Source organism: Trachurus japonicus, chromosome 7, assembly GCF_045865225.1.
Source record: "Trachurus japonicus isolate A0001 chromosome 7, Traja_1.0".
Taxonomy (NCBI): Eukaryota; Metazoa; Chordata; class Actinopteri; order Carangiformes; family Carangidae; genus Trachurus; species Trachurus japonicus.
The window spans coordinates 7,854,798-7,868,884 of NC_140913.1; the positions used below are offsets into that span (position 1 = coordinate 7,854,798).

At 44.1% G+C, this 14,087-nt stretch overlaps 3 protein-coding genes across 5 annotated transcripts; all 3 read right to left on the reverse strand.

The window, feature by feature from the left end:
* Nucleotides 1-304: 304 nt before the first annotated feature.
* plpbp (pyridoxal phosphate binding protein) lies at nt 305-5,673 on the reverse strand. Its single transcript, XM_085781029.1, has 8 exons — nt 5,556-5,673; nt 4,695-4,802; nt 4,566-4,601; nt 4,388-4,463; nt 3,428-3,568; nt 3,179-3,321; nt 1,998-2,096; nt 305-1,022 (listed from the first exon to the last, which is right to left on the reverse strand). Exons 1-8 carry the CDS (start codon nt 5,643-5,645, stop codon nt 843-845), a joined length of 873 nt encoding a protein of 290 aa, XP_085637155.1. The 5' UTR covers nt 5,646-5,673; the 3' UTR covers nt 305-842.
* A 1,084-nt stretch (nt 5,674-6,757) lies between these two features.
* snrpg (small nuclear ribonucleoprotein polypeptide G) lies at nt 6,758-8,900 on the reverse strand. The gene is made up of 4 exons (XM_085783078.1): nt 8,751-8,900; nt 8,539-8,561; nt 7,835-7,959; nt 6,758-7,001 (listed from the first exon to the last, which is right to left on the reverse strand). The coding sequence occupies exons 1-4, from the start codon at nt 8,780-8,782 to the stop codon at nt 6,951-6,953; spliced, it is 231 nt and encodes a 76-aa protein (XP_085639204.1). The 5' UTR covers nt 8,783-8,900; the 3' UTR covers nt 6,758-6,950.
* A 569-nt stretch (nt 8,901-9,469) lies between these two features.
* Nucleotides 9,470-13,598, reverse strand: LOC146984139 (uncharacterized). Of its 3 annotated transcripts, none has more exons than XM_085781031.1 (2): nt 13,409-13,598; nt 9,470-12,996 (listed from the first exon to the last, which is right to left on the reverse strand). In XM_085781031.1, the coding sequence occupies exon 2, from the start codon at nt 12,959-12,961 to the stop codon at nt 11,324-11,326; it is 1,638 nt and encodes a 545-aa protein (XP_085637157.1). In that variant the 5' UTR covers nt 12,962-12,996; nt 13,409-13,598; the 3' UTR covers nt 9,470-11,323. The 3 variants fall into 3 exon arrangements, with proteins under 3 accessions (XP_085637157.1, XP_085637158.1, XP_085637156.1); XM_085781032.1 differs by having other exon boundaries at nt 9,470-12,999; nt 13,409-13,585; XM_085781030.1 differs by having other exon boundaries at nt 9,470-13,031; nt 13,409-13,585.
* Between the last annotated feature and the right edge of the window lie 489 nt (nt 13,599-14,087).

A 14,087-nucleotide genomic window follows, 5' to 3' on the forward strand; every position in this document is an offset into this window, starting at 1 on the left:
TTTCCATGGAGACAAGAACATACTGACCTTGTGACATCTTTGAAGGAACACTGCGACACCGCCACAGCTGCAGTGTAAAAAGAATCTAGTTGAAAACACACGTTTGAAACAAGATCATCACTTTGCATAGGACGACTCTCCCATCTCCAACAATGCACCATGACACCAACACAACACTGTTACACAGGAACAAAAAAAAAAGAAGAAGAACATTTTCTCCAGGTTTTACTCTGTTAATATTGATAGTAAAGTTTTGACACGTTTGGCACACTGTACGAAACAATATCAAACGCACAATACTATGTGTCATTATAAAGGGATAAATGATTTATTAAATCAAGTCTTTGTTTCATCTGTACAACAAAAACAGTACATCGTAGTCTGGAGCTCCTGACCCCCGGGACACTGTACACAGTTGAGCACATTTCGGCAACATGTCGGGTTGGAAAGATAGAAAATATCACATCAGCACAACAAATCTTCACTATCTCTTAACTCAGGAGAAATCATTTTCCACATGTTGTCGTGTTTTCAGTGGTTGTATGTTTTGCGGTATATCCAGTGAATGCTGTAGGAGAGATTTCCACAAAGAGGAAGTCAGAGCACTACAGGTTAGTAACACATTACCTTTTTTAAAAAATGGTTTAATTATTTCAGTAGCGAACGCCACATTTTAGTGCTTAAAAGAGCAAGAAGGGCACACAAAAAGAGTGAAGAGAAGTAGGCAAGTACAACTTTAAAATGATGCAAGAATCTTTGCAATCCTAACTCTGCTTCACTGATCTGTTCGTTTCATTTTCTTAAAGGTTTTTCAGAGGAGGAGATGCTTCTTCTTTTTCTTCTTAGTGTTCAGACACAGTGAGGTGATGCATCTTCTTGGCGGCCTCCTCAGACACCACCTTGGCTGTTTTCTCTGGGCTGGGGGCCGGGCTGGGGTTTGGAGTGTTTGCTGCACTGTTGGGATACTCCCTGTTTCCGAATATGATGCTGCCCACTCGCACGCTGGTGGCTCCCACCTCGATCTATGACAGATGGGAAAACACACATGTAAGCATGGAGATACTGTAGATAACATCAAATATTAACCGTCTTCAACCTGCAGCTTCATTAAGCAGCATGTGAGTTGTGCTATACAGAGCATGAGACTCTGTGGAAGCACCTGAAGACATGGTTGTGAATTGTGAAATGAAATAACAAAGAACGCAATGCAAAATCTACAAAATCTGTATCATTAATGATTGAAAACACCTTGTTAATCAATAGCAAATTCATTTTTTAACAGATTTGATCAAATTGTTTGAAAACAGAATTGGTGTTGACATCAAGCTACCAATATCTAAAGACCTAGTCCAATATGCAGCAGTTATGTCCAAGATATGTACTGATAAAGTTTTTTTTCCTTTTTTTGGATTAATTTTGGGTTGATTTGATGAAAACAGTAACATTATGATCAGGTATCAACATCAAGGTATTGATTTCAGCTCTAATATTCAAACTGTTCAGCTAGAAGGCTCAAGTAAGTAGTATATAAATTCATGTTAAGATCCATTAAGTTAGATTATTGATGACAAGTTCTAGCTATATCTATATACCAAAGAACTCCATTGCCACCAAAAACTATGAAAAATACATCAGTGAGTCACCTGGAACACAAACACACAATGCAGTGTATTTTGACCCAGTTTGACCTGCATACACATGCACGCACACATTCACACACTCTGCCCTTCTGAAAACAAAATGTAGATTCATCCGAGGATGGAAAAAGCCCCTCAACAACTATTTGGAAATAGTTCCCACCTGTTTGAAACGCTTGTATGTTAGTTTTTGAATCATGTACCTTTTTGATGTTTTATGCGAGATTTGTGAGGCCACAAATAAGAGGGGGGAGAAACCCATTCATTTGGATGGACTTTAAATTTACACCTGCTGATATTTGCCTCAATGTTTGTGTGTGCATTGCAAGTGGTTTATGAACGACGAGGAGCGATACTCACCGCATGTTCGAAGTCTGTGGACATCCCCATGCTGAGCTCCACCTCCTCCAGAGGCACCTTCAGACCGTCACACACCTCCTGCCTGCGACTCAGCAGCATCTACAGGAGGGAACACCTGACCATACTGATACTGTAGAGGTTTTTACATCCTATTATTGTGTTTGATGTCTCAGCTCCAAGTGGTGTATCACAAAACAGCGATTTGCTTTTTTTATTTTTCCAAACTGCGCAAAACTCTAAAAGAGAAATAAATAATTGTATTTCCCGTTATCAAAAAATAAAATGTTGCGATATTTGATATTGCTGAATCACCAGCTCTCCTGCAGATTATATTTAGTCCAACCCTTCAGAGAAAAGGGTTGATTTCATAACAACAACACAGGGCTGGGAAAAAAAATGTGTCCAGGCAAAGTAAATATATCATGAGATTTGCTTTATTTAAAAATCTGTGAGGTGTTGCAGTGCATTGGCCCCCGTCTTTAAAGGGATAGTTCAACATTTTGGCAAATTGGCCCATTGTCATAATTCCTATAGTTTTAGCAGTAGGTTGCAAGCTATTTCTAGAACGGCGGAGCAGAGCCGCGAGCTGCTCAGAGCTACGCTACGGAGGCTAATGGGATTTCTTGGTTTCACCACGCTATGAGATAATAACGGAACGCTACAAGACAGAGTTGTTTTCGAGGCAAATGCAGAGACTGCTTGCCAAAAAACTGCCCCTGACGGGCACACTCATCAGCGGTTTTGCATGAATTTACCTCTAAAACAACTCTGTCTCGTAACGTTCCGTTATTATCTCATAGCGTGGTGAATGTGAAGGTCACAACTTGTCCACCAGAGCGTTGTGGAGTTGTTGTATTGTGTATTTGATGAGGTAAACCAAGAAATCCCATTAGCCTCCGTAGCATAGCTCTGAGCAGCTCCGCTGTTCTAAAAATAGCTTACACCGACAATTAAAGGTAACAAACCTACTCCTAAAACTATAGGGATTATGGCAATGGGCTAATTTGCCAAAATGTTGAAATATCCCTTTAAAGCCACCCCCCCCCCCCCATTTTGAAGCCCAGAAGCTTTGAGTTTTTTTGTGTTTACATCAGGCTTTGAGGCTCCTAGTTTTAGCTCATGATCTTCCCTGAGCAGATGTGTGAGTGTTTTGCCAGAAATGATAAAGGGGTGTTTCGTACCTGAAAGTCAGGGTTGGGCCCCAGGGTGAGGTTGTAGCCGTAGCGCCCGATGGTCATGAGTCCTAAGAAGTGCAGGGCAGAGCACTGGGACAGGATGTGTTTCACCGTGTCCACCGTCTCCTCGGGGGCCAGGCCGTGTTTACCTGTGGCAAACATGAGACACACACACACCGATCGTGATCAGTTTACTTATGTGTGTGCGTGCGTGCGTGCTAAAATGAGAAGGGAGAAATGAGACCAAACACTGACTCTGTTCTCCGCTGGTGTTGATCTGCACCATGATCTTTAGCCTCTGCGTGCTGGCTCCCCTCAGACGCTGCCACGAGCTGTTGACCTTGTCGGCCAGTTTCACCGAGTCAACCGTCTCCACCAGGAACAGGTTGGGCACGCCTGGGAGCGAGACAGACCAAGAAGAAGACAGACTCAATGTGTGAGGTCTCACACCGACACCGAGCTCCAGTCTCAGAGCTGAGAGCCGCTTACAGGGGCGTTTCTAGACACTCTGGAGGCCCCGGGCAAGAGGTAACTTGGAGGGCCCCCAGCCCCAACCGGGACCACAAACATTAGCTGTTAATGAATCCAAAAATCCCAAACTATTGATGATTCAATTCTGCATACTAGGCCAACCCAGTCTCATATAAAACGTACCTTGGCTACGTTGGTCCAAAGTGCAAAAACATAGAGGGTTTACAATAACGGCTCTTAAATCGTATAACGGTTAAATTTTTCCTGACTATTTTTTTTCGTATTGTTTTGCGTCCAAGTCACGTGACTCAAGTTTCCGGTCGTGAGAACAAAAAACATAGCAAATATTTCTATAATTTTGAATGGAAAAATCTATATTTTGAGGTAGTTTCTGCATAAAAATGTCCTGTGATTACATTTCTAGCGAGAAATATATATTTTATTTTCATAATAATTGCTCAGCGAATGTACATAATCATTCGCTTGCTTGTTGTTTTTTCAGATCCAACCTGAATAATTAGAAACGGCAATGTTTTCTGCTGTCGCTAGGTGGTTACATTTTTATACTGGGTTGACTATGCACAACATTCGATGTACACAGCCAGTGACAACATCAGGTTGTCACCGATATGGACCAATGTCAGCCGCCCCTAGGGGCCCCGGGGGCCCCTTCCAGCTCAGGACCCTATAGGCAATTTCCTGGGCTGCCTGCCCTGTTGCAACGCCTCTGGCCGCGGCACTTACCCAGAAGTTTGTTGACGTTATTCTTCTGTAGGTGGCCGATGAAGTGCCACTTGATCTCTGGACATGATTCTAAAATCTGGATGGAGGGAAAGAGAGAGAGTGTGTGTGTAAAAATATATGAAAGAGCAGCGTTGGGAGATATAAAAAAACAAACTTCTAAACTTCTACACACACTCACCAGAGGGTCTGAAGCTTTATCCACAAGTTCATTGACCTGTTTGGAGATAAAAGACCAGGTCATTTATTTTCCTCACACATCCTCACTCCTCTGAGAGCTTTTTTGTGTTTGTGTTGCGTTCATGCTCACGTAATTTTCTCCAAAGTTGCGCTGCCCTTGTCTGTAGGCCTCCACCACCATCTCTGGGGGTTTTGTCTTGCTGACAGCGACGAGACGGGGCGGCACAGCTGGCAGCGTCTGAGGAAAGGACAAGAGCAGGCTCATCTCTCACATCTGTATCAGTGTGTGCATCAGCCAAGGAGCTCAGTGTGTGTGTGTGTGTGTGTGTGTGTGTGTGTGTGAGAGAGAGCTCAGGCCCCCTTTGGCTCTTGCACAACAGTGAGTCAGCCTCATCTGGATCCTACAAAACAGTGATGAAGCTCCAGAGCACCATGCTCTGATCTCTGCCTATGATTTAGCAAACAACCACTGGGACCACATCTGGATGATGCTGGGAAAAGATGATGCACGTGCTCTGACCTAGATCTCAACCTTGAGGCTTTGTGTAAACACTGACATCTCCACTGATGGACGTCTTACACATACACACACACGCACACACACACACAGTGGAGTGAGGAGAGGCTGCTCGAGTCGAGTCGAGTACATGAAGCCTAATAAACATGCCAGACGTTAATCATCAACATGGTGCTTGATAAAGTAGTTCCCAGCACATGCACACCCGCTGGGAGACATCCATCCATCCATCCATCCATCCACCGGCTCCCACGCGTGTACCGTTCCCGCTGCCTGCCACTGACAGAGCAGTGCATGGTGGTGTGTTATGAAAGTGCTGCCACACTACCACCGACTGTCTCCCTTCCAAAGGTTGAGGTGTTTGGCAGCCTTACATAACGAGTCGTGCTGCCGCAGCACCACTCTGTCAGGAGCCGGACAGCGGCGCGGAGGGCAGCGGGGCTCCTGAGCGGAGCCTCCCCGGGCTGCAGTTACCTTGGGCCGCCGTGCCGCCGCCTGGTTCACCCGCTCCACCACAGACTGTAGCGCCTTCCCAACCTCCTCCGACATTGCTACTTTCCACATACCGTCAGACGGCTACGACACGCGACGTAAGAGAAACGTGTCTGCGATGACGACAATCACCTTTCAAAATAAAAGCCCACCTGCGCAGGAAGTGCGTTTTCGAGACAGCGCCCTCTATTGATCAAAGATGACCACGGAGCCTCTAACGCAGTCTAAAGTTATGATGTTAAGTTTTAAATAATTCTGTGTTTTTAATATTTTTCACCACTTAAAGTTAAGTATTTTAATGATAGCCTCTTTTTTATATACAATTTATATTTATTTCATCCTTTTATTTTGTAAAGGATGTCTAAGTTCCACATCAATACTGTGCTTTTACTCTGTAAGCCGTCAAGACTTCTGTAACTTTGTGATGTCATATCAAAGTTGGTACCTCTGCCCCAAGCCCCGCTCACCTGAACCCACCAGCCAACCTGGCAAGGTTTGGTTTCTCTTGAGTTGTTTTACCTGAAATCAACTCTATGTTTATTTTTATTGATTGCTCAGAAAACAGTCAAAGGAGATGTCCACCAACCTGCTGTCACCACAGCTCAAGAGAAAAGCCTATAAGGATATGTAAGAGATAGTTTTTGATACTAAAATTCAGAAAGGCATCTTTTAATGGATATCAACTTTTCAAGGAAAATATTCACGCTGACATACATACTTTCTTTAGAATTAGGCATTTATCATGTAACAAAACAAATTCATTCAAATATATAAATTATTTGTCCTAGAGTAATAGAAGTACCAAACAGCTTCATTGTCTTCAGTTGAACTCATACGGTCTCCCTCTCCGCACCATGTATGAGCATTAAACTGAAATATAGATAGCATGGTATATAAAGTCACAGGTTGATGCACTTTCCTTTGAGTATAATGTGCTATGTGAAGACCCTGAAATTTCTAGGCATGATTGTCATCATTCTCCTTCTTAAAAACAAATCCATGGCAATAGTAAGCTGCATGTTACTGCACACCTTCAGTCAATATCCTATTATATAAATATCTATTTTTCTTTTATAAATAAGCATTTTATGGAGCTAATTTATACCCTCATTCTGGGAAAGATGTTCTGGTGTGGGCAGAGTTGTGTTGTGTTTAGTTGTGATGAACTGAATCCACAGACAAAATACAAGGAAAGACTGATTTATTCACAAAATCAACAATCAAAAGGAACAAACACCCTCATCAATGGAAAATAGAAATCTTGTAATTCAAAGACACAAACTGACATTGCCTTTCAAAAAAAAACTAAAAACTAAAAAGGGGTAACAAAATGTAAAAAAAAAAAAAAAGGTGTGGGTCGATCCTCCGCTCCATCTCTCATACTCTCTCCAAGGCTTCCAACATGATGATGCTGTTTCCCCTGATGACCTGTGAGGAAGCAGAGCAGAGTTCAGACATTCACACAAACTTCTTCTGCATAACACTGACAAACTCTCATGCAAGTCACAACAGAACTGTTCAATCTGTGCCGTTTTATCAGTGTTTAAAACCCTGCAATGCCAATATCATACTAGTATAATGATTCAAACGTAGCTCACAGCATTTCCCACAGCAGTGTTAAATGTCTGCTGTGAAAAAGGCAAACAAAAAGGTTCACTAGTAGAACTCAAACTACTGAAGCTGTGAAAAAAGGATAAGTCCCACATGATTAACACAGCCAGGCTGGTGCTAACACAAATGTCCCCAAGGAGCCTGATATCTAGAGTTTTATTCCTCTGAGTATAGAGCTTCATTGTTTTCCAAACACACATCAGTAAGCCACAAGTTTCTGGCCCTGATCCAACTCCTTTTTGGCTCTCTGCCGAAACCAATAGAGTTTAGTCCAATGTTTATATTTTACCTAAATATATCTGACACACTGTGCTTTGTAATTTTCTAGAGCTACATCCATATACTGAAGGTAGCGGTTCAGAAAGATTCATTTAAAGAGCTTCAATTATTGATAAGAATGAGAGTGAAAGTGACAGGATTGGCTAGAAAGCAGACACCTCGCAGTGCTGAAGTTGTTGGGACTACACCAGCAGTCGTGCAATAGTGTAACACAACAGGACTATCTTGACGAGTACAGACACAGACTCACAAAGAAAATACAAATCTGACAACAAGCTGTTATCTGTTTCTATTCACTGATATTTGCTCATGGGAGACAGATGAAGTAGTGCTGACATTTAGACATTTTACACAGTTTGACAGATACTGACCACCATGCCGATGGTGTTCTGTTGTCCTCCCGGGCCCATCTCCAGACAGTCGTCCACCACCAGGTTCATGAATGGGTCGAACCCTCGCAGGATGCCCTGCACGTGTCGGCCTCCATTCAACTTTACTGGAGGTCAGAGAAAGACATAACTTCCATGTTAGGCTCAGTCACTGCAGTTACAATCCAGCCTGCTTTCAAAGGACTCAATTGTGTCTTTTGTTAGTATGAATTAACGTTATTATACTGTTGGAGCTGCACCAATAAGTCCATTAATAGTTCATCCTTTCTTCTTTTTTTTAACACTCCCTGGTTCATTATTCCTAAATGTGAGGATTTACTGAATCAGTGTGACTGTAAACTGAATCTCTCTGGGTGCTGGGCTGATGGATGGATAAATCTGAACGTCTGTAATAAACATCTCCTTGGTCTGTGGTGAATCACAACAGGGATTCTTCATTATTTTCTCACTAATGAAGGCCAAACAGATTAGATTAATGAACACAGCTGTTAGTTAAAGGGCTGATTCATTATGTTAAATGTTAGGAGGCAGTTTCAAAGCCAGTTGATTTAGACAACACAGCAAACAAGGATAATGTTTTACACAATGAGTCTTCATCACATTAGAAACCCTTTCAAACCAACGAGAACAAGCTCTGGCTTCCTTTAAATGAGATGGTTTGTTTATCAGCCTCCGGTCAGACTCACATGAAAGCTTCTTGTCCATGAACCTGAAAGAGAAAAAAATAACATTAACTTAAGCTGAGAGCGCCTCCACACACACACACAGGGCAACCAGAGCGGCTAGCTAGCGTTAGCTTGTTTCCAATGCAAACAAAGCAGGCGGCCCACTGCGCGTGTTTCACTTAAAATACAGAGTATGTTCTGGTTAAAGAGCACGTTTTATCAAAACAACTTACTTCTTCAACTCGGGTGGATGCGCTTTGCTCATTGTGTCTTTATTTCCAATTACCGACAGGCAGACGTCCGATTTTCGTTTCACAAACCCGCGGAAGGAAAGCGTGTACCGGGAGACCGGAAGTAGACCGGCGGACTTCCTCCTTGACGTCTGTGGTCAAACCTGCACAGCGCCACCGCGAGGCCAGGAGGATGTAGGGACCGGCAGGATTTGTGTCGATGCAAAAAATAAACTTGTTTTGATTTCTTGTTGACATATTTCTGACATCTAAGCATAAAAAGTGCACGTAAAAGGAAGGGGGGAATAAAATAAATATAAATCTGAATGGAATAACCCACCTGATGAGCTTGAAGAGTTATTCTTTTTCTTACCTGACCATCATAAACCAATAACCATACATATTTTCATATTTTTTAAAAGACTTCCTCTTAAATCCAGAGCAAAATAGATTTGATGAGAGCTTCTAGCAGCGTCTGAAAATGAAATTTGCATCACACCCACTTCCTGCTGATTTCATCTGTCTTTTGAATATGGAAATATCTCTACACAAAAGGCTTCATGTTGTTGTCAAGTATCACGATCAGTCATTATTGGGCAATCAAAGTAATGTAAAAAAAAGTGTATACATTTTCTGTGTTCACTTTCCACAGGAAGTTACTGACTGCCCAGTTTATCAGCATCAAGAACTCCATAAAATCTGTTGAAAAAACACAACAAACATCCCTTGAGAACTGTGAAGTTTTAATAATGTTATCTATAAAGAGCCATAAACTCATTTACAAAAGACCTTGAAAAAGTGGAAGATTCAAAACCTATTCACTCTATAAGTTCTATATTTTCACAGTTGCACTTTCAAAACAGTAGCTGAAAATCATTCAAAAAGAACAAAACAAAACAAAAAGCTCACATTAATCCTCGTTCATTAACCAAAGCACACTCACCACACATCAGAAACACACGGAAGGGCTGCGGCTACCATCAGTCTATCTATTTGCATAGCTAGGTAATATCACCCGAGTTACAGCCAGCTATAAGACAGGCCACGATGAAAGGCATTGTATTGGGTATATTTATCCATAACAACCATGTTTCAGCTACCACATGTCAAACAGCATGAAGAAAAAAAAAAAAAAGTCAGTCCATGTTTACATGTCTCCTTAAAATCTTGGTGATGCACTTAGCAAATACTTTGAAGTCTTGACCAAAGCACTGAACTTCCATCCAGTACTGTAAGCAGTGCCACAAATACAGTGCAAATACCCAGGTCCAGCAGACAACAGGGGCAATCCAGCCAGTGACACACCAGAGTTTCCACTAACATGTGGCCAATTATTGCCAAAACTCCAAGACAAACAAAATACAGCAGTTTACACATGAGGTTACTTAGCTGAAGCACTCCAGTTGTCTGATGTAAGAATAAACTATAGCAAATAAGATCTGGCAGTGCTTTGGCTGGAACGTACCGTGGTTATGCAGATGGCATCGTTTCCCACATGTTCTTAATCCCTCTCTAAAAGGAAACAAGGGCCCCGATCTATATCAAATATTGACTTGTCAGTGACAGTTAAACATGAAGGGATATGCAAGACTCAATTTAAAAAAGCATACTGGTGTTTTTGCATGTTCTCCTTCAACTTTTCAGGTTTCAGCATAATTTGATACACACTGAAAACCAACCTGCAGACCACCTAGACAGAGGTAATGCACCACAGTAAGCATCATGATTAGTCAATAAGGCTTAAATTGATGTTTTATTATGAAAACTGTTCATTCATGGTGCATAAAAGCGCTTGCAGAATTCTTTAGTCCGTCCGCCAAACAGTGTATTCACAATCATTTTTGTAACGTCCACATTAGCTTCTGGGTGGACGATCCCATCAGCGCTTAAACACACTAATGACCAGTTTTCAAATACCGGTACATTAACACGCAGTGATATTGTTACATTTCTGGAATAGTCTCTAATTGATCTCAACCAAAATGATTTACAGACTATACAAAAAAAAAATCAATTATGTGGCCCTTTAGGAACAGTGGGTCTCAAACTTTTATGTCAAGGATTAGATAGGATTTTTGCTTCTGGAAGTCATATTACATACACATAGGCACACACTCTTGTCATTTATGACATTATGAATGGCATGATAGTAAAAATAAATTAATCCCCTTTTTGCTGGGAGCACCAGGACCCCCTTTATGCATCCCTGGAGGCCCTTGGCCCCTCTTAAGAGCAAAACTGTAAGGAGCTATAATTTGCTTTGTAGAATAGTTGGCAGTAAAGTTAATGCGATTTATGGTAAATGGGCCAAAAAAAAACATGCAAAAACTCTGGTATGGTCTTTTAACAACCCATTTCCTTTACCCCTTGATATATCTGTGGATAAATTAAGTCGTTAAACTAATTAAACTGACAGTGTAGATGTGAAAACAAGGTGTTCTGAATGCTCAGTGGATGAACTAGCGAATCAACAAGGACTCCAGACACTTCATTGCTGCCTGCTCCCTGACCCCTTCAAGACAATAAGAAAAAAACAAAGACAAAAAAAGGCAATCTGATGACATTCAAAGTGGGCCTCAGGCTTTGCGGGCCTGCTGTGTGTAGCCCTCCGTGGCGCTGTCCTCCTCCACCCGGACTCGCAGGTGCTCCTGACAGTGTTCTAGGAAAGCGTCCAGTGCTGAGAAGCCCTGATGACAGGGCACACAGTGATACAGCCGCTGCCTCTTGGAGCCGGGCCACTTGCACGTGTCCATCTCGTGAGTGCACACGCTGCACTGCCGCCTCTTCACCGAGGACTGGTGGAGCTCGATGTGCTCCTTCAGCTGGGACTGCAGAGAGAAAACCTCTGCGCAGGAGGGGCACGGGAACTCTGTCTCCTCTTCCTCCTCGTCCTCGTCCTTGTCCTCTTCTTCTTCTTCCTCCTCCTCCTCCTGTTCAGGCACTTCCTTCCACCTCCCTGCATGGCTGACCCTGGGCTCTACCCCGGCCCCTTCCCTGGACCTCCCCGTACCGGCCCTCACAGTCTTATCTCCGAGGCTGGTTTTTAATTTATTTGGTCTATTTTCTGAGGACTTGCAGTCTTTGGCGGTGCTCCCTACAGTCTGGCTTTTGTTTTTGATTGTGGCGAGGCTTGAGGCCGTGTGCTGTCTGTAATGCGCCCGAAGGGACAAATGATGGAAGAAGACTTTGCCACAGATCTGACACGGATACGCGTCTCGTCTCCTGCGCTTGGTGATGACCGGCCTCGGCTCTCTCCCCATGTTTTTCTCCCTGCTGTGCTTCTCTTTTCTGTGAACATAGAGCTTGGCGGTGCTGCGGAAAACCATGTCACAAGAGCGACAGCTCAGGAACTTCTTTTTGGGGTTTTGCCTCGTATTTGGCTCTTCGTTTGTACTGCTGCTCGCTCCTTTCCTCGCTTCGCCACCAGTACATTCTGCTTTGGTTTTCTGTCCCTGCGGAGCCATCAGCCAGTCCTCACTGTGGTTCGTCTCCTCGTGGCGTTGCAGTCCGGCCTCCGTGCGGAAGGTCCTCGGACAGAATTGGCACATAATGATGGAGCCGCCGCCGCTGCTGGGCCCTGGGGTTTCCGAGCAATCAGAGCGGGCTGAGTCTCCCTCAGAAACCGGAGGAGAATCATCCGGAAGGCTGCTGGCATCAGCAGACGGAGACGGTGGTTCACTGCAACCGGCCTGTTGGTGGTGCAGCAGGGCCTGCTTCTGGCTGAAGCCTCTCCCACACGGGGCGCAGGCGTACGGGCTGCTGTCCGGGAGGTGAGGCTGGCGATGAAGGGACTTGTCCTGCGGCCTGCTGGGCTCCAAGGTGCGGGTCGCACACGCCGGGCAGGGCGAGCCCAGCCGGGACTCCCCACGGCAGAGCTCGCACATGGAGAAATCGCGGCCGCACTGGTGCAGCTGCAGGGACGACTTCAGGGAGAACTCCTGTCCACAAGAGGGACAGCGGTGAGGTTTGGGTAATGAGTGTTTCAGCTCCTGGTGATGCAACAGATCTTCTGCAGAAGGGAAGACCTTACCACACTCTGGGCAAACGTCAGCGGGCAGGTGGGAGGAGTCTCTCTGCCTCTGGCTCCGCGTTTGCTGCTTGGTGTCAGCCCGGGCGATGAAGCTGGCCAGGCGGGACAGGGTGTCCGCTGCCGTCCTGCTGCTGCGGCTGAACGACTCCGGGGCCCTGGTGGTGCTCCAGCTGACTCCATCCATCCTCCTCCTCCCCCTCCTTTCACCCAGCTCCTCTCCTGCTTCAGCAGAGACACAGGTTTAAATCATTTACCTTTAGAAACCACAATAACAAGTTAAAACACCCGACAGCTCGTTACATTTAACATGAAAGCTATGAAGCTGCTGCTGCTGCTGTTGTTGTTGTGTGACTTAAGTGCTGCTCAAGTTTGACCGGCAGTGAGCCCACACAAGCCTCGTTAGCTTGTAGCTCTTCATTAACACACGTCTAATCGATTATCGGTGAGATATTTAGTCGAATAAGCAGCCAGGAGGGGTGTTTCCAGTGAGCAGCCCGGGGCTACGTGAGCTTCCCCACCGCTGCGCACCACCACAGGCTGCCTCCGTGTGGGGCTAGCTAGCGTTAGCTCGTGGCTAGCTGCTGCTGCTGCTGCTGCGCTAACAGGTTAAAAGGCTCAAAGCGGCTCTTACCTCGGCGCGCGGACAGAGGCGCGTGGAGGCTACTTCATCCCCGGACACAGGCGACAACAACCCGGGCGGCGCGTCGTGTTTGTGTTGAGCTCGGAAAGCACGAAACAAAACGACATGGCTGCAAAAGTGAAACCGAAGTTTGAGTGTAGGGATGTTGAGGAAGGGGAGGGGGGGTTTACTTCATATCGCTGTCAGGGTCACTTCCGATACGTCACCAGCCACGCCCCCTTTAAATCTTCACTCTTTATCACTCTGAGACACACGTGAAACCTGAAACTAATCAATTTGTGTTCCTGTGAGGATGTTGACACCCCTGATCATTAGTTTTCTGATGTTTTGTGGACTGATATTCATAACTGGCTTCATACATCGATCGATCCGGACTAAGTCCGACAATTTTGAAAATGACTTTCTCATCAACATCATTCTCATCCTGGGTAAATTTTACATACATATGCAAATTTCTAAAAACCGACTTCTAGGTTTTACATGCTTCATAACGAATTTCTTCATTTCATAAAAGCCCTCAATCTTATGAAAAAGAAAAATGCAATTAAACTGTTTAGTATTAGCCTATTGATAAATATGATTTACAGAAGAACTCCTAGCCTTTGTTTATTTTAGTTTATCCTATATTCTAGTTGAATTGTCTTTGTTTATGTATTATATATTCTTTATA

Coding starts and splice junctions, on each gene's coding strand:
- plpbp (XM_085781029.1), bottom strand. CDS start 5,645: ATGTGGAAAGTAGCAATGTCGGAGGAGGTTGGGAAGGCGCTACAGTCT. Junction 4,803..5,555: donor CGGCGGCACGGCGGCCCAAG/GTAACTGCAGCC, acceptor TCCTTTCCTCAG/ACGCTGCCAGCTGTGCCGCC. Junction 4,464..4,565: donor ATAAAGCTTCAGACCCTCTG/GTGAGTGTGTGT, acceptor CCCTCCATCCAG/ATTTTAGAATCATGTCCAGA.
- snrpg (XM_085783078.1), bottom strand. CDS start 8,782: ATGAGCAAAGCGCATCCACCCGAGTTGAAGAA. Junction 7,960..8,538: donor CATGGACAAGAAGCTTTCAT/GTGAGTCTGACC, acceptor TCTGACCTCCAG/TAAAGTTGAATGGAGGCCGA. Junction 7,002..7,834: donor AGAACACCATCGGCATGGTG/GTCAGTATCTGT, acceptor GCTTCCTCACAG/GTCATCAGGGGAAACAGCAT.
- LOC146984139 (XM_085781031.1), bottom strand. CDS start 12,961: ATGGATGGAGTCAGCTGGAGCACCACCAGGGCCCCGGAGTCGTTCAGC.